This window comes from Takifugu rubripes, chromosome 1 (assembly GCF_901000725.2).
Source record: "Takifugu rubripes chromosome 1, fTakRub1.2, whole genome shotgun sequence".
Lineage (NCBI taxonomy): Eukaryota > Metazoa > Chordata > Actinopteri > Tetraodontiformes > Tetraodontidae > Takifugu > Takifugu rubripes.
The window spans coordinates 17119021-17137387 of NC_042285.1; the positions used below are offsets into that span (position 1 = coordinate 17119021).

The 18367-nt window shown below is 43.9% G+C and overlaps 3 protein-coding genes across 4 annotated transcripts; all 3 read right to left on the reverse strand.

Annotated features, from left to right (window-relative positions):
* Window positions 1-91: 91 nt before the first annotated feature.
* Window positions 92-5902, reverse strand: gpr161b (G protein-coupled receptor 161b). Its single transcript, XM_011608032.2, has 6 exons — window positions 5319-5902; window positions 3364-3751; window positions 2545-3266; window positions 2124-2231; window positions 1510-1638; window positions 92-1411 (listed from the first exon to the last, which is right to left on the reverse strand). The coding sequence occupies exons 2-6, from the start codon at window positions 3705-3707 to the stop codon at window positions 1134-1136; spliced, it is 1581 nt and encodes a 526-aa protein (XP_011606334.1). The 5' UTR covers window positions 3708-3751; window positions 5319-5902; the 3' UTR covers window positions 92-1133.
* Window positions 5903-6097: 195 nt separating this feature from the next.
* Window positions 6098-16096, reverse strand: LOC101077608 (ornithine carbamoyltransferase, mitochondrial-like). 2 transcript variants are annotated; one of them, XR_003888236.1, is made up of 11 exons: window positions 15936-16096; window positions 15707-15845; window positions 15550-15631; window positions 15154-15241; window positions 14897-15050; window positions 14697-14819; window positions 14193-14246; window positions 13969-14118; window positions 13598-13735; window positions 13388-13515; window positions 6098-6626 (listed from the first exon to the last, which is right to left on the reverse strand). XR_003888236.1 is itself a non-coding variant. In XM_029835221.1 (10 exons), the coding sequence occupies exons 1-10, from the start codon at window positions 16016-16018 to the stop codon at window positions 13456-13458; spliced, it is 1071 nt and encodes a 356-aa protein (XP_029691081.1). In that variant the 5' UTR covers window positions 16019-16096; the 3' UTR covers window positions 12569-13455. The 2 variants fall into 2 exon arrangements, 1 of the variants encoding a protein (XP_029691081.1); XM_029835221.1 differs by lacking the exon at window positions 6098-6626 and having other exon boundaries at window positions 12569-13515.
* On the reverse strand, window positions 6100-9273 carry LOC101072009 (ornithine carbamoyltransferase, mitochondrial). The gene is made up of 10 exons (XM_029835229.1): window positions 9115-9273; window positions 8886-9024; window positions 8729-8810; window positions 8347-8434; window positions 8129-8282; window positions 7925-8047; window positions 7411-7464; window positions 7193-7336; window positions 6837-6974; window positions 6100-6754 (listed from the first exon to the last, which is right to left on the reverse strand). The coding sequence occupies exons 1-10, from the start codon at window positions 9195-9197 to the stop codon at window positions 6695-6697; spliced, it is 1065 nt and encodes a 354-aa protein (XP_029691089.1). The 5' UTR covers window positions 9198-9273; the 3' UTR covers window positions 6100-6694.
* Window positions 16097-18367: the final 2271 nt, after the last annotated feature.

The window sequence follows — 18367 nt, forward strand, 5'->3', positions numbered from 1 at the left end:
AGGAATAGCAAATAGTTCAGAGGTTTATGCAAAAACGGTAATAAAACCATTATTCAAGCTGAAGGGAACTGAATAAAAACACTTAAGCAGATTGTTTGCATTACTATTTACTGTATAAAATCAAAAGGTTACATCAGGTATCAAATCAGAGTTTTCATACAAAAGTACCACTCGATAAATTTATGACTTGAGGTAAGAAAGCACCAGAATCTCACTGCTTATTCAAAGTTCCTGTGGAATCTATTCTGTTTAGAAACTCAAATAAATTAATAAAAGCAACACTAATTACTAGTACTGTGTACGTGGACTTTTGACTGTGACGTTTGTAACAAAAGAAAGGTGGGATGGTTTATTATATTTCCCATCTTCTGACACATTCACTAGATTGTTAATATGTACTGTTATGGAAGATATACTGTACATTAACACTAACTTAAGTGCAATAACTGCAGCAGATAAATATTTAGTATCAAAACTGTCACATGACACTTGCTCTGGATCCACAATATGTCATAGAGGTACCATAGCAACACTGTACATCTTATTTCCTGTTCAGGGTTACTTTTATCCGAACATTTACATGTAATGCTTAGCAGGACGTGGAATGATCCAGTTACTAATCTTCTGTTTTTCCAGTATGGTGTTGGGGGGAGACAAGTGGTCAGTGGGAACCAGTAACGCGGATACTGGTGAGAGTTATGTTGGTCTCATGTCATCACACTGCTGCGCTTTCTTTAGGTCACAGGTCTGTTTAACCAAACATGGGAAGTAAAATCCAGTAGAGACGATTGCTACATATGTGTGTATAAACTAGTTCTTACCTGAAAGACAAATCAGCTTATGATAAGAGTGTTATGGGGAGGACGGAACCAGTTCTATTTGCAATAAAGCTCTACGTGAGATATACTGCTCATACTGTTACTGGTCATACTGGGAAAACAACACAAAGTAATCAACTACAGCTACCTGGTAACTCATATTTGATTAAATAAACACAGAAAATGAAGACATTACACACATGAAATGAATGGAAATGTGTCACATTCCTGTTTCCTAATACCTTCAAGTGTGGAATACCCGTGATGCCGTCAGTTACAAAGCAACGCTAACAAAGTGTTGTGGACCAGCTGTAATCAGGCTGGTTTTTCCTGCTGATCCTCCTCCGCCTCATCTCTGTCATCCTTAACAATCCCTTCATCGATGCTTTCCAGCCTCAGTCTCTGACCGTCCAGGTACCTGGGTCTGGGTCCGGCCCTGGTGCTGAAAATTCCCGCAGTCAGACTCACATCCTCCCCAAACAAAGTCAGCTTGGCGTCATTCTCTATAGCCTTCGCCAGACAAGACGCAAAGGTGTCCAGGGATTTGTGAACCTCTGCGTGGATTTGAATGGATGCTGGGTTGTCGTTTTCAGCTGGGGGGAAAAAAATAAATAAAAAAGAGGACGCGATCAGATGTCTAAAATTCTCTACAGCTCTATTTGACTGCAAGGACGTTGTGAAGGACACGTACCTTTGGACTGCTCCACCTGATCTTCAAAAGTGACCGAGCTCCTCCTCTTCGCAGAGAGGTTGTTACCATGGTGCTGATGATGGGAGGAGCCGTCTGTGGAGAAACTCTCCAACAGCATCACATCGGTGCCTGCGTGGGGGACAATACAGACAACAGAGACGGCTGTGTGAGCAGCAGCGGACGTTTGAGACCCAACTTGCTCTTCCCCCAAAGCCATGATCAGTGCTGCCAAGTGTGCTGTGAAGCAGAAACACGAAGCTCAAGCGCAGCAATGTTGCGTGAGAGCCACACCAACAACCACATCCTAATTTGGGGTTTACGACAGACACGATTCTATTGCAGTTCTCCATTTTAAATGAGACTTGATGCATTTTAACAGGAAAACCAGAGATTAAAACTTCCTAAAGCAAGAAAAAAGAATTTAACCTAATAATACCAGCAGATTAGCTGTTAGTTGAGCTCTGAGAATCATAAATTTGAGAATTATTTGTGTGGAAAAAGATGCGTTCAATGTCAAATCAAAATAAAAATGTTAATGCATCAAATATTCTCATTTTAAATACATAATGCATAAAAGTTTTTTTTTTTTTTCCACAGGTTTTCCTACAACTTACATGAGTCCTGAGTGAAACTGAAGCCGGTGTCTCCTGTGCTGCTCCCGGGGGCCAACAGCTGCCCTCCACCGGCCAACATGGCTGTCAGATGTGGGGACATACCCAAGTCTGAAGAAAAGTAAGGAATGTGTCAACGTGCAACATCTGGCCCCACAAAGGCGCAGGACTGTAAATGTAAACAGGATGGACTTTCCCTACACTCGCATGTTTATTCCAGCACTGCAACACCCACCTGATTCATTATTATTTACCTCTTCTATCTCTACAAAGGTACTGAAGCCTTTATGTGACTGACAGATATAGATCCACTTGCACTGGACTCTTTACAGTCTTATCTTTGATTGTGGTGCATTAATATTGATGCAAATTCTATCTTCAATATTCACACAAAATACGGTAAGAATCACTGCAGCCCACTAACCTGTGATTCTGTTTGAGATGCTGAACAGGCGGGAAGTCCTTTGCCGCGTGGCAAACGACTCTCTGTAGTAGCGATCTCCGAAACACATTCCCAGCAGCTCCTTCCTCACCGTTTTGTTCCATAAACCGTAGATGAGTGGGTGGCAAACTGCGCTGCACAACGACAGCCACGCCACTAACGTCTCCAGTCCCTGAGATACGCTACCTGGCCCCCACAGGGCCTCGGTGCAGACCACCCCGACGTACGGCCCCCACGTGATGAGAAAAGTGCCGATCACCACCAAAATGGTGACAAAGGCCTTACACTGGCTCCCGGCATAAACCAGACTCCGTCGGCTCCCGTTGGAAGAGGTTGAGGTACTCGAGTTTTTACGTCCACTCCTCTGAGCTCCAGCGGAGTCGTCCTGGGCCACAACCACCGTCCCACAGTGCACCTTGCGGGCTTTCATGCGAGCAACGCGGAAAATCACCCCGTAACAAGCCAGCATGATGACCAAGGGGGGAAGCAGGCACCAGGCAATCCAGAACGCGGTGTAGCTGGGTTCTCTGTGCCAGGATGCAACGCAGGTCCTTTTGAAGCAGTCAAACTCAAAAGAAGACCAGCCGAACAGAGGCGGCAGGCAGCCCACCAGGGAGTGCAGCCACACGTAGGAGATGGCAACGACCGCCCGGTTTCCAGTGATCTTCATGGGGTATATCATCGGGTAAAGTACGGCATAGTACCTAATGAGGCAAAGAGCAAAAACGAGGTGACATTTTAGAGCATGACTGGGAGATCAGTATGCAAATGTTGCCTTTGTTTACATGTGGTGGCGCTGACCTGTCGATGGCTATGGCGCCAAGGGTGAGCATGCTGGCGGAGCTGATGAGCAGGTAAAGCAGGGCAGTGAAGTTACACCACACGACCCCGAACACCCACTCTCTCTTGACTGAGCTCACAGCCACGAAAGGCAGCACCAACACGGACATCAGCAGATTGGACAGGGTCAGGCTGAACACAAACTTGTTACTGGGTGTCAGCAAATAAGGCCGGCGATACAGGGTGGCCACTATCAAGAGATTCCCCAAGCAGGCGAGCAGTGTGATGGTCACTATGGAGACCGACTCCAGGGCAGCCAAACCCCCCCGGCTCCCCACCGTTGTGCAGTTCCTACTGGTGTTCATGGCGAGCTGCTGAGCCACCGGATAGGCAAAGAAATGGCAGGAGACTGTCAACAAAAAGAGGTGGTTATGACTAATCTGTAAGATCTGACAGTATTTTTTCTCCTGTCATGTATTTGAGTTGCAGTAAAGAATAATTAAGTGCATTCCAACAAGACCATATACAATATAATGTCATTTATTTACATTCTTATAGGTAAAATGAGAGTTCCAACTCACAATCGAGGAGACACACTTGATTTGGTTATAACTAAGGGCCTTAACCTTTTTTCTCTTGATGTTAAGGAGGAGCCCCCACCCCCCCCCTCCCGATCATTTCTGATTTCTGTAACTTACAGATAACGTTCAATCTGCACGCCGAGTTCATAGGCTCTGGCCATGACACCAGTTGTGGGTGCAGAGTTTAATTGCAGAATCTCACATGCCACAGGTGCTGTTGCACCTTGGGAAACTACAATGTGAGCAGGCAGAAACCACCATGGCAGAGATCTGTAAATATTGAGTCATTGTCCTTAAAAACCAAAGATAAAGGGAGTTTATGTCCCAAAATGATCAGGAAAACCTGATCCACGCTGTCATTTCCACCAGATCGCTGTAACGCCCTTCTGACTCAATAAAAAGAGCATCAAACAGCTGTAGCTCATTCTGAACACGGCAGCTCGGGTTCTGACCAAAACAAAAGAATCTGAACATATTCCCCTGCTCATAGAGTCCATAGATCGGCCCCTGTCAGATGCAGAATAGATGGTAGCGTTCTTCTCCTGGACCAAAACACCACAATGTGGTTTAGGTCCACAACACTTTAATGGCATATTGACAGAATATAAACCTGAAACTAAAACCGGTGAAGCAGCATTTTGCTTTAATACCAAACAGAACTGGAACAAAGTGTCAACAGATCTGAACCGAATGTAAGTCTGTTTAAAGTAAACCCAGGTTGAAGGCATTTGTCTTGCTCTCTCCTTTACTGAATGTGTTCATGTTTCTATATAAAGCACTTTGAATTGCCTGGAGCATAAAATCCACAATACAAACAAAGCTGCCTTTACTGTAGCACAATATTTATTTAAGACAAGGTGATTACCGGTTTATTGCAGACAGAAGTTTAGATGCATATCAGAGATGTAAAAAGAGACATTACATCAGTCTTCCTATGCAATACATGTTAAGATCATTACGCTTTCGACACTTAAAATGACCCAAGTATGTCAGTTGCTTCATGTTTTCCTTGTACTGCATCGCAACACTGGCACACAAGTTTTACTAATACACGAATCATCTGCCATCATTAATTTTTAGCCTAAATCGAATCTACAATAGGGCAAAATCCTCACTAATAAACCCCCAAACATGCAAAGTCTTGGGAAAGTCGCCAGCACAAGCTTAAGTCAAGTCACACAGTATACTGGGTGCCATTCGATACCCTGGAGTTTCTAGGTTCAAAAATGTTCCTTAAAATCTGGTGGAGCTTTGCGTGAGCGTGCAAGAGATGCACCATTGTGGCTGGTAGCCCGACCTTAGCAGCTCGTTTTGCTGGAACAACTCCGTTATCTTTAGTTAGCCGCTGTTAGCCAGAAACTTTCTCCCATTGTCCCCCAGAATCACGGTTCTTACCTGATTTGTTTCGGCGCTGTGGTTCCGCATCTTGCCCGCCTCGGTACCCCACCGTCCATCGTTTCTGTGTGTTTTCACGGTTTAAACGTTATTTACTGGACCAGGTGCCCGAAGAGGCCCCTAAAAGCCCGGAGCATTGTTAAGGCTGAAGTTTGCCCGGTCCCCACCGCCGAAACACAAGCGGGCAGCTGCGGCTACAATGGCGTCCTCCTTCCCACTTCACTTTAACTCCCTCTCCAAACAGACTTCTTCGGTATGTGGGTGGTCGCCGAGGAGATTGCACTTGATTTGATTTCCCCGTTTTCACGTTAATTTTGTTTTGTTGTGGGCGGTGAGCGCGGATTTTGTCGCATCTGCAGTGCGTTTTCATCCGCGAAGTAGTTGAAATTGTAGTCTTTTTGTGTTGCATTTGTCATACGAGGGCATATGCGTCAGTGCTAACAAAAGTGCATCAGAACGTGCGTTTGTTCCTTTAATAACGACTCAACAACGACAGGTTGCGTTTATAACTAAGCGCAACATCATTTTTATCCGCGACTGGACCACCCAAGCAGATCAAAGCTTCCCGCACTCAGGCGGCCTCCCCCCAGCCAATCAGAAAGGGGCAGTACCAGCTCTGACCGTGTGGGGGCGCACGCGGTCTGGACTCGCAACACAACTACAATCATTCAAACCAACGAGTTGTTGCACGCGGAATTCCACAAAATTACATTCGCAGAATGACTGTCGCAATAAAAATGAAAACAAGATTGTCACTTTAGTAACGTGTAAGACTCACGTGTTGATGAATGTAATTTAGTTTATTCTGCTTTCTTTTTGTACAGTGAACAGTAACACATTAACAGTGAATCACTATTTCGACTAATTTTTTCCATCAGGCTCTTGGAAGAAAATCCATATGATATAGTGGGAAACGTGGAGAATATGCATTTACACATAAAAGCTGAATTAAAAGATATCCAATCTGTCAACAACTTGCTCCAATAACAGTAAATCAATGTTTTTGTATATTGGCATTTTTAGGCCTATTTTGGTATTAAACGGTGTGGGGGTAACAGCAGTAAAGCGTGATATATACATGTATACTTACTTGTATATGTTTATCAGGGCTAAAGGTTGTGAAGATTTCTTCACTCGAAGACTGAGGACCATAATGAATGCACGATTAATGCATCATTTAACTGAATTAAAAGAGTAATCAATTAATTTTTCTCCTGCCATGTATTCACTTTGATCAACATTTAGTGGCTGTAATAGCTGCGCATAGCTGCACATACTTAGACAAAACTATTGATGCACTGGACCGATGTGTGAATCCAGTGTTCTGAGTATCACTGAACTGCATCATTTTCCACTGTAACGCAATAAAAGTCTGTTTAAATCTTGGGCATTGGAATTTGTGGACTGTAGTCGGTCAGAAGAGCAACTATCAGACCCTGAAAGAGAACAAAGATGCAATGATCAAGTTAGGACTGTACAGAGAGAGACAGAGAGAGAGTAAATATTCAATTCACACACCATGATTGTCCACTTCCTGTTCTCGGACTCAGGGAAGACGAGGGAGCGTGATGAGTAGAACACCTCATCGTCCACCTCCTCCATTTTCCTGGGAAGACAATGCAGGAAGGTCCAGTCTGGTTTGGCCACACTCGCTGTCTGTAGAAGACAGGTTAAGGTGAACGTTAGCTCAACCAACCGTCCAGAGGGCCCACACCAAACTGCTGCACGTGCTTTAAAACCTGGACAAATTGACCTGATTATACAGTAAGTTTACTAGTTTGAGCAGATTAAATGCTCTTGGTTGAGAAGCTCCCCCCCGATGATGACTGAGCTGAATCATTGGTATATATGGGAAACTTAAACTTCTGATTTACCTTCATTGTAATCTGGTAACCTTCAAAATCCTTCAGTCTCTTTTTCCGCTCCTCCTCATTTCCAAGCCAGTTGTCAGTGACCAAAACATTGCTGCCATGGGCTGCTTCCATCGGGTCATCAGTGAGAAGAAACTGGGTCCCGTGCTGGGGCGAAATACAACTAAGAGTTACGGAGCGGTCCACCGACAAGGTCTGGAGACACGTCCTGCAAGCATCACCTCTCTGGAGAGTCTCTGTGCCTCCTGAATTAGACTCATCTCTGGTTCATATCCCTGCAGATCCAGAAAATAGAAGTCAATCTCAGAGTTTGGTTTTCATCTTTCCTGAACCTCCTGGAGTGTATTACGAACTCTACAGTTTCATATTCTCAGCATTTATTTAATTTTTAAGATCTAACTGCATCTTTCAATCTTTCACCCTGGTTGGAAATTCGATATAATGGATCAACATTATAGTGCAGCTGATAGAAACTTACTTACTTATTTGCAATAATGCTCCAAGATATAATTTGTACAAAAATTAATTTAATGCCCAAAATATTTAAATGTGTTTTTGTATAAAGTTGCTGATGTGACCTCTGCTGTCTGATGAGTTATTCTAGTTCATTTAAACAGTTAAACTACTGATGGGCCGACTCGTTCAAAGAAACGATTTCGGGTGCCACAGTTTCACACTTGGTTCCTGTTGTTTACGGGTCATAAATCTACTCCGCTCTACAGTAATGGGCCAAACCTTTGGTTTTGCAATCTTAAGATGAACTCCCAGTTTGGCTGCAGCCATCATAAAGGAATGAAGGATATTGGTTCCATCCCCGATCCAGCTAACGGTTAGCCCCTGGAGGGACCCGTAATGCTCCTGCAAGAGAACAGCAAAAACTTTTAAAACATGAAGAGTCACAAAAGAAATAAACTCGAATCTACAGAGAGCCTGGAGCACCTGCAGGGTGAGGAAGTCAGCCAGAATCTGGATTGGGTGGTAGAGGTCAGACATTCCATTAATGATGGGGACCGAGGCTTCCCTGTCCAGTTCCTCCAGCGTGGATTGGTTGGGTACTCGTGCCAAGATGATATCACACTGTCTTGAGAGCACCCTGGGAAGAGAGGAAAAGTATTAACGTAAGATAAAAAAAGAAGAGTGCATAATCCAATACTGACCTGGCTGTGTCTCTACAGCTCTCGTTGAACCCCAGGTGAATGTCCTGAGGCTTGAGGAAACAGGGGTGCCCACCCAGCAGCGCAAAACCTGAAAGGATCACAGATGACCATTGCTTCACTTCTAGTGATATCAAACATAGAAGATCAGTCAGTGCTTTCATAGAACAACAGCGCAGAGTGATGCCCTGAAAAGCCACCAGTAGCACGAACAATACGTCTTCCACCACTGGACAGGAGCTACGAGTGTGTTCTGCTGCTCTGAAATGTACCAGATCATCTGCTGATCAGCATCAGCGTACACTGGGAACATGTGTAATATTTGCCTGTGTGGGAACTAAAGGATTGACTTGGGACTGATACTAATTCTGTTGAACTCTTGCACCTGTCTCCGTGGACATTCTTGTTCTGGTGCTCCTCTTCTCAAATATCATGGCCATTGACTTCCCTTGTAGAATTGGAAGATACTGAGGTAGAAATGACAGTTAGTGGCGCTAATGGAAGCTACGCGCGATCTCCTCACTATAAAGACGTTTAGCAACCTGCTTTTCCAGTTTGATCCGATGTTTCAGATCGCTGGACGCCCACAACAGGCTCTTGATTTCATCGGAGCTGAAATCTTTGAGAGTGAGGCAGCTGCGGCCCTTCAGTCTCCCCGAGCCCAGAGAGGCGGATCCTGTGCTGCAAGTTACAAAAACAGCATTTACGGTGGGTGAAGCGTCGTTGTTGGTAAAAACCCCCGAATCGCTGAACCAAACTGCCGCGTCTTACCTCAAACATCGCCACAAACCCCTCTGTCGAGTTTGCCAGCACTTGAAAACGGTGCTGTGAGCAGAGAGCAGTTTAGCAGACATGATCGTTCCCAACACCAACTGGAGCGTCGCCACTGAAGCGCTGATTTACAACCAGCAACGTGGCTTCCACACCAACATTTCTCCATCACTCTAGATTTAATCTCAATCTTATCCGATTTTTTTTGTTCCCAGATTGTTACAACAGTAATAACTGTCGAGGAATTTCTTCAGTTAACACAAAGTCAAAATGCTGCCTTTAAGAGTTTAATAAGTCAGTCAACACATGCAACAACAGCATGCAGAGAGATCTCTGCCCAATGTAACAAACATGTCCCTTTTATAATGCTTAGCAACTACGCCTTTCTCTCAGGACTTTTCCATCTACTTACTTCATCGTCACAAGGTTAGCATGAAAAACTGTAGCATTTTGAAGGTTGCTGACTCGCACATCTTCATCATTTTCTAAGGAGTCTTTGTTCTACAACTCGTGACACCTCGTGCACCTGCACAAGCATCATCAAATGAATTTGCTTGACCTTACTGGTTTAAATGATCTATGCTAAACAAAAAAATAATTTCCTTTACATAACAATACTTCCTAATAACAATAATAATAATGCCCAGATCTGACCATTGGGGAGACAACACAACAGCCTCACAAGCGCATGGAAAAACAAAGAAGAGCCAACTCCTCAGGCCAGGACTCAGCAGTCCACTTGCATCTGAAGGACAAAGGACACTTGTTTGAGGAGAATAATATACAGGTTTTGGCCATTAAACAGAGGTGAGGGACTGAGAGATCACCTCTCACCTGTTTATATAACCCTTTTGAAAAACATCCCCAGGAGGAGACGAGGCCATTCACACATGGCTGCTTACGAACCCCACTGTGTCAGAGGAAGTTTTAACAACCCGCATAATGAGGTTTGTAGAAACCAACGACCAGCTGACTGAAGCTCCAAATGTGTCAATGGCTCCTGAAGAATATAACTTGTTGGGTTGCAGGCTTCCGGTTGTCTTTTCCTGCAGGGGGCGTGGTGGAGCCATGCTCCGGCCACCGGTTGGCGCACCTGCAGGCCATCAGCAGCCTATTTAAGGACTAGAACTCCGGCCTACCAGTGTCGGAGGAATTTTGTGTGCTTTTCGTGTCTCTGGTGACTTTGTTGGTTTCGAAAGATTTTTGTGATTTTGTGGCGACGCGCTGAAGCTCTTTGTACGCACCCGAAGTTGGAACTGTTGCTTCCCAGCAGTCCAGGAGGACTGTCCTTTTTGTGTTTGTTAAATAAAACCTACTTTGGACCTTTCATCACTGCGTCTTGCCTGCGTTCGGGTCCCGTACAACCACGCATCGTAACAATAACTATCTGGAACTCCCCGACAGTCAGCTAGAACTAATGAAGCCTCTTGGATGAGAGTTGAAACGTCTTCAAGAACATCAAACAGTCCAGTTGCTATGATTCAACTACCAGAAATACATTAATATTAACAACAACAACAACAACAATAATAATAATAATAATAAAGAACATTTCCGGATATATCCACTAGGCGGGAGTGTTTCTTCATATTAAAATAGTTTCATTGTCACGTATTCACCGATTGGTGGAGCTCCAAAGATTTGAATCAAAAATGCATCCAGTCATGTTTTTTTCTCTGCGCAGAACTATTTGGAGCACTATTTCATAATGTCTCATGTCTAAATTCTGGCATCTTTAAACAGCCTCTGTCTAATGTCAGAATGTGCCAGATTCCAGATGCCTTCCAAGGACCTCAGCACCCTATCATCATCTGCAAATCCAGTCTGAAACTGACGCTGACTTCTCCCACTCATCAGATCCTTATTACAGTGTAATGTCAACAGCCTTGATGCATTATGTGCTATAAGGCTATAATTAAAAATGTCACCTCAAATGCCCATAGAGCCCTATGGCCCCAACAGACCCTCATTATTTCTACACCCATGCCAGTTTTCAGGTATTTCCAATGTATAATTTATTGAAAAGCCTATTCTATCCTGAGGTGAAATGGACTTTCATTTGTTCATCTCACTGCAATGTTGTTGAGCTAATGTGATAACCCAGACTTTTTTCATTTTAGATGGAGAAACCATCAAAGACAATTAATCTTTAACTTTTTGCAAAGCAGCGTTAAAACTTCGGCTCCCTCTGCCTCACAAATAAAGACGTTTAGCAACCTGCTTTTCCAGTTTGATCCGATGTTTCAGATCGCTGGACACTGTAAGAATAATTATTATATTGTTATCATTTAAATGCATTTGTATGTTTAGCACCTAAGTGCATGAAGAAGAAACAGAGTGTTTTTCACCTCCCTTGATTTAGCACTTGTCCAGAGCACCAGGTTTACTGTGAGATTGTTATCTGAAACCCTAAAAGCATCTTGGGAGGAGGTGAAAATTCTACGTGGATATAGAGCTGATGTGAATAAAGGAAGGAGGTTTGCAGAGGAGCAGCAGAGCGACGGAGGGTGTTCCAGAGTGAACTGCTGCTCGCTCGCCCTTGCAAGGCTGCCTGTGTTTGTGTCTTTTGTTGATTCACGCAGGGCTTTACTGGGTTGCTCGGTTTCAACTCTAGCAACAGGCTCTTGATTTCATCGGAGCTGAAATCTTTGAGAGTGAGGCAGCTGCGGCCCTTCAGGCTCCCCGAGCCCAGAGAGGCGGATCCTGTGCTGCAAGTCACAAACACGAGTAATATTTGAGGCAAAAAATATTGATTTGCTAAAACTCCAACCTGCAGCATCTTACCCGAAGCATCGCCACAAACCCCTCTGTTGAGTTTGCCAGCATTTTAAAACGGTGCTGTGAGCAGAGAGCAGTTTAGCAGACATGATCGTTCCCAACACCAACTGGAGCGTCGCCACTGAAGCGCTGACTTCACCACCAGCCTCCAACTCCTCTCCCTTGTTTCCATATTGGCATTAGAGACTTTGTTTGGAACACTTTTATCTGCCATGACACCAAGAGAGACTTGGACAAAAAAGGTAATTCTAAAAGTCTAATTGAATGTTACTATTTGGATTCATAGACAAGCTCTGAAGTTGAATTTGGTCACTGGAGAGTCTGTCTGACTTTAGATTTGCTGAGCTCAGCAGAATTTCCAGATTTTATTTTTCAAATAGTTGATATTTCTTTGATATAAGTATGACAATCATAAAAGTAATATTATTATTATGGAAGAGGAAGAAGAAAAATTCTTTAGGGATCAAATAAATGAAGGATAACTCTCATGAAGGTTCTTGTTTACCCAGGTCATGATCCATCAACATCTAGAGGAGAGTCCTCTGCACCACTGAAATCAGCTGTGAAACCATCTTTGTGATGAGCACAAAAAGCCAAATTTTCCAAAAAGGTCATCAGATCTGTCAAACCTGTCAAGATAAACTCAACCTTTGAACCCAAGTCAATGAAGACAAAGTTTTGGTGAGGGTGGAAAATAATCTATTCAATTCTTGCAACAAGGAGACAAAGCTACCAACGTTGTTTGAAAACCGTCCTTCAATAGCACAGTTTAATACTCAGGTCACATAATCCTGCATCATTGGGAAGAATATAGAGGAACTGTCGACAGATTTCCATTCAGATTCTCCTGCATTCATGTCTTCCTGTTTTCCCCTCAGCTCTACCCAATCATTCATGGACACATGGAATAGAACAACACACCCACAGGGTGAGCGGGGCAGCTCCTGCAGCCAGAAACATGACAAGACTAGTTAGGATTCCGTTCCATCGCCCAAACCGCTTCGTCATCGTGTCACCGAAGGGATTTTCAGTGGCGGAGTTTTCAGCCATCTCCTCAGAGAGCTGTTAGGCCCTCTGGTGATGCTGCCATCTGGAGAAGTGTTGTTGGGAATAAAAGTACAACCGAATCTTCCAAACGTTCTGTTGCTTTCAGACATCATACAGTTATAGGTCCAAGTGTAATAAAAATAATCAGGAGTAACACACAACCGGGGCCACCGATCATCGGCTGCCAAGATGAAGTGCCGTGGCCAGAGATGATCCATGGTTGTGGGTGGTAATTATTTCCCCTCTACTGTTATGGATCCTCCTGTCTCACACTTCAGCACGTCGGTCGCTTCGCCAGGGCTGAGACGGAGAATTCACAATAAGAACTCTCCCCTTTGCAGCTGGACTTTTAGCTTCAGTGGAGGTTGAGGAGTTGAGTCGCTCAGTGGCTGTAATAGTTGCACACACTCAGACAAAACTACTGAAGCTCCGATCTAAAGAAACCGATGTGTGAATCCAGTGTTCTGAGTATCACTGAACTGCATCATTTTCCACTGTAACGCAATAAAAGTCTGTTTAAATCTTGGGCATTGGAATTTGTGGACTGTAGTCGGTCAGAAGAGCAACTATCAGACCCTGAAAGAGAACAAAGATGCGATGATCAAGTTAGGACTGTACAGAGAGAGACAGAGAGAGAGTAAATATTCAATTCACACACCATGATTGTCCACTTCCTGTTCTCGGACTCAGGGAAGACGAGGGAGCGTGATGAGTAGAACACCTCATCGTCCACCTCCTCCATTTTCCTGGGAAGACAATGCAGGAAGGTCCAGTCTGGTTTGGCCACACTTGCTGTCTGTAGAAGACCGATGCAAAACAATCAGGTTAAGGTGAACGTTAGCTCAACCAACCGTCCAGAGGGCCCACACCAAACTGCTGCACGTGCTTTAAAACCTGGACAAATTGACCTGATTATACAGTAAGTTTACTAGTTTGAGCAGATTAAATGCTCTTGGTTGAGAAGCTCCCCCCCGATGATGACTGAGCTGAATCATTGGTATATATGGGAAACTTAAACTTCTGATTTACCTTCATTGTAATCTGGTAACCTTCAAAATCCTTCATTCTCTTTTTCTTCTCCTCCTCCTGCCCCATGCTGATCCAGGTGTCAGTGACCAAAACATTGCTGCCATGGGCTGCTTCCATCGGGTCATCAGTGAGAAGAAACTGGGTCCCGTGCTGGGGCGAAATACAACTAAGAGTTACGGAGCGGTCCACCGACAAGGTCTGGAGACACGTCCTGCAAGCATCACCTCTCTGGAGAGTCTCTGTGCCTCCTGAATTAGACTCATCTCTGGTTCATATCCCTGCAGATCCAGAAAATAGAAGTCAACCTCAGAGTTTGGTTTTCATCTTTCCTGAACCTCCTGGAGTCTATTACGAACTCTACAGTTTCATATTCTCAGCATTTATTTAATTTCTAACTGATCTACCTGCATCTTTCAATCTTTTATTATTCAACATTATAGTGCAGCTGATAGAAATGGGCCATTTTGCCCTCTTATTATTTGCAATAATGCTCCAAGATATTATTTGCAAATAAATTAATTTAATGGCCAAAATGTTTAAATGTGTTTTTGTATAAAGTTGCTGATGTGACCTCTGCTGTCTGATGATTTATTCTAGTTCATTTAAACAGTTAAACTACTGATGGGCCGACTCGTTCAAAGAAACGATTTCGGGTGCCACAGTTTCACACTTGGTTCCTGTTGTTTACGGGTCATAAATCTACTCCGCTCTACAGTAATGGGCCAAACCTTTGGTGTGGCGATCCTGAGATGAACTCCCAGTTTGGCTGCAGCCATCATAAAGGAATGAAGGACATTGTTTCCATCCCCGATCCAGCTAACGGTTAGCCCCTGGAGGGACCCGTAATGCTCCTGCAAGAGAAGAGTTCTAAGTATCGTTTTTTTAAAATGGCTTTTGATGAGAGGAATAAACAGAGAGCCTGGAGCACCTGCAGGGTGAGGAAGTCAGCCAGAATTTGGATCGGGTGGTAGAGATCAGAGAGACCATTAATGATGGGGACCGAGGCTTCCCTGTCCAGTTCCTCCAGCGTGGAGTGACTGTAGACACGCGCCAAGACAATGTCACACTGTCTTGAGAGCACCCTGGGAAGAGAGGAACCCACTCAGAAACTTTCATCTCGTCCTACAGGAGACAGGTCACGTGTTTTAAACAGAAGTTACGGTAAGAAAATCCTTGAATACTGACCTGGCTGTGTCTCTACAGCTCTCGTTGACCCCCAGGTGAATGTCTTGAGACGTGAGGAAACAGGGGTGCCCACCCAGCAGCGCAAAACCTGAAAGGATCAGAGATGACAATAGTTTCCACAGACCAGTCCGGGTTTACTGGGGAACCATTCCAGTGCAGAGGGCTTTGTCCCAGGGATGCGCTAAAAGGTCACCAGTCAGCACAACTTTTGTGTCCACATTAACAATACGTCTTCCACCACTGGACAGGAGCTACGAGTGTGTTCTGCTGCTCTGAAATGTACCAGATCATCTGCTGATCAGCATCAGCGTACACTGGGAACATGTGTAATATTTGCCTGTGTGGGAACTAAAGGATTGACTTGGGACTGATACTTATTCTGTTGAACTCTTGCACCTGTCTCCGTGGACATTCTTGTTCTGGTGCTCCTCTTCTCAAATATCATGGCCATTGACTTCCCTTGTAGAATAGGAAGATACTGAGGTAGAAATGACAGTTAGTGGCGCTAATGGAAGCTACGCGCGATCTCCTCACAATAAAGACGTTTAGCAACCTGCTTTTCCAGTTTGATCCGATGTTTCAGATCGCTGGAAGCCCACAACAGGCTCTTGATTTCATCGGAGCTGAAATCTTTGAGAGTGAGGCAGCTGCGGCCCTTCAGTCTCCCCGAGCCCAGAGAGGCGGATCCTGTGCTGCAAGTTACAAAAACAGCATTTACGGTGGGTGAAGCGTCGTTGTTGGTAAAAACCCCCGAATCGCTGAACCAAACTGCCGCGTCTTACCTCAAACATCGCCACAAACCCCTCTGTCGAGTTTGCCAGCACTTTAAAACGGTGCTGTGAGCAGAGAGCAGTTTAGCAGACATGATCGTTCCCAACACCAACTGGAGCGTCGCCACTGAAGCGCTGACTTCACCACCAGCCAAAGTTGTGCGCAGCAACGTTGCTTCAACGCCCACATTTCTCCATCCCTCTGAATTTAATCTCAATCTAATCAGAATTAGCGAATTTTTGCAGCCAGATTTTACATCAACAACAACATCAACAATACTACAACTACAACAATAATAATAATTATATAAAAAGAAACATAACATTTCCGGATATATCCACTAGGTGGCAATATTTCTTCATCTTAAAATACTCACATTGTCGCGTATTCACCGATTGGTGGAGCTCCAAAGATGTGAATCAAAAATGCATCCAGTCATGTTTTTTTCTCTGCGCAGAACTATTTGGAGCACTATTTCATAATGTCTCGTGTCTAAATTCTGGCATCTTTAAACAGCCTCTGTCTAATGTCAGAATGTGCCAGATTCCAGATGCCTTCCAAGGACCTCAGCACCCTATCATCATCTGCAAATCCAGTCCGAAACTGACGCTGACTTCTCCCACTCATCAGATCCTTATTACAGTGTAATGTCAACAGCTTTGATGCATTATGTGCTATAAGGCTATAATTAAAAATGTCACCTCAAATGCCCATAGAGCCCTATGGCCCCAACAGACCCTCATTATTTCTCTACCCATGCCAGTTTTCAGGTATTTCCAATGTATAATTTATTGAAAAGGCTATTCTATCCTGAGGTGAAATGGACTTTCATTTGTTCATCTCACTGCAATGTTGTTGAGCTAATGTGATAACCCAGACTTTTTTCATTTTAGATGGAGAAACCATCAAAGACCATTAATCTCTGCCAAGCACAGGGAATGATCTCACTAGTTTTACTTTGGTTTGAATTCGACAAATAGAACAAGATTCATTTCAAGATTCATTTCCAAGCTTCATTTATTTATTTTTGTTGCTTTAAGGGATTCTTGATTGTGGTCTCGGTTCGGTATGAGCACTCCACGACAGGAAGCAGCAACTTTGCACACTGACTGACTTTTCCAGGAAATGTGCACAACTCAGCAAACACACTAAAGTCATCTGTGTGTGTGTGTGTGTGTGTGTGTGTGTGTGTGTGTGTGTGTGTGAGAGAGAGAGAGAGAGAGAGAGCGCGTCTACAGGGAGATTTCTGGACTGGTTCTTAACATTAAAATTTGACGCAATTTAATATTGGGGCCCTTTTAGGGGGGTTTTCATGCTCATGTTTCTTTTTTCCCAGAAATGTGTCTAATAAATTTACACAACACAGGCCTGAAATTCAGGTTACCTCTGCCAGCAAACACATGTGTTTGGGCTCCAGCAGTCTCAGATACACAAACATGCACACAGATAAATGTGCTCTACAACAATATTTTGGAAGAGCTGGCAGGACTTCTGCTTTGATAGGGGTTTCACTGCTGGGAATGAAGCAGCTCTGGGTGTCTCGGAGCACTCACCATTATCTTCCAGGCTATGCTTTAAAATTTAAATGATAACTTGTGCAAAGATATGGTGTACAAAGACAGGATCAAGTGCCCTGATAACCCCAGAAGGTCCAGCATGCAGGGTAAATACTGCAGTGAGGAGTTTGGGCTCTGACAGGTCAAACTGGTCCATAGTGAAGGGTTAAATAAGAAAAAGCCCATTGGAGACTGAAATAAAGATATGTAGACCAAGTTTAAACTTACTATAGATTTTATGATCTTTCAAAAAAACCAAAAATAGTACATCGAGCTACTTCAACGACCCAAATTTTGCACACTAAAAATGCTTCTTTCAGAAAAACATGCGCATGCTGAAAGTAAAATTTTTGCAAGCGATTCTAAATAATAACATCATCAAAATCAACCAAATGTCTGTTTGATTATGACTAATCAAGGCCTATTTCTCCTCATTGCTCAATGACCCCCTGGTTAACAACCATCTGATTAGCTCCCATGCATACGATGATGCTGTGGAAAACATCAGGTTTTTGTGCCTCCCAGCCTGGGTGAGTCAGCTGATCTATTGCTGACTGATTTGTCATCGGTGCCCCCTTCTAACCCAAACATATGTTGTCTTTTCCTCCATGTGCATTATATGCACAGCAACTGACCCATGCACATCCATTTGTAGAGGATTCTTGTAAATATGAAAGTATGTCTTTCCATCTGTGCTTAATCAGAAAAAGCAGGGCAGGACCAATTTCAGCAGAAGGAGCAGACGTTCTCTGAAAGGTTTCTGCTGTACTGAAGAAGCAAAACAGATTTAGGAGACACACGGGTAAAGCTGGCGGTGACTTTAGTGTCGTTTGCATAGTTCCCGGTGGTAGCACAAGGAGCAGTGAGTTCTTAGTTCAAACCTTGGT

Coding starts and splice junctions, on each gene's coding strand:
- gpr161b (XM_011608032.2), bottom strand. CDS start 3,707: ATGAACACCAGTAGGAACTGCACAACGGTGGGGAGCCGGGGGGGTTTG. Junction 2,232..2,544: donor CATCTCAAACAGAATCACAG/GTTAGTGGGCTG, acceptor ACTTTTCTTCAG/ACTTGGGTATGTCCCCACAT. Junction 1,412..1,509: donor TCAGGTGGAGCAGTCCAAAG/GTACGTGTCCTT, acceptor TTTTCCCCCCAG/CTGAAAACGACAACCCAGCA.
- LOC101072009 (XM_029835229.1), bottom strand. CDS start 9,197: ATGTCTGCTAAACTGCTCTCTGCTCACAGCACCGTTTTCAAGTGCTGG. Junction 8,811..8,885: donor GGATCAAACTGGAAAAGCAG/GTTGCTAAACGT, acceptor TTTCTACCTCAG/TATCTTCCAATTCTACAAGG. Junction 6,975..7,192: donor GTTACCAGATTACAATGAAG/GTAAATCAGAAG, acceptor TGTCTTCTACAG/ACAGCGAGTGTGGCCAAACC.
- LOC101077608 (XM_029835221.1), bottom strand. CDS start 16,018: ATGTCTGCTAAACTGCTCTCTGCTCACAGCACCGTTTTAAAGTGCTGG. Junction 15,051..15,153: donor AGCTGTAGAGACACAGCCAG/GTCAGTATTCAA, acceptor CTCTCTTCCCAG/GGTGCTCTCAAGACAGTGTG. Junction 13,736..13,968: donor GTTACCAGATTACAATGAAG/GTAAATCAGAAG, acceptor GGTCTTCTACAG/ACAGCAAGTGTGGCCAAACC.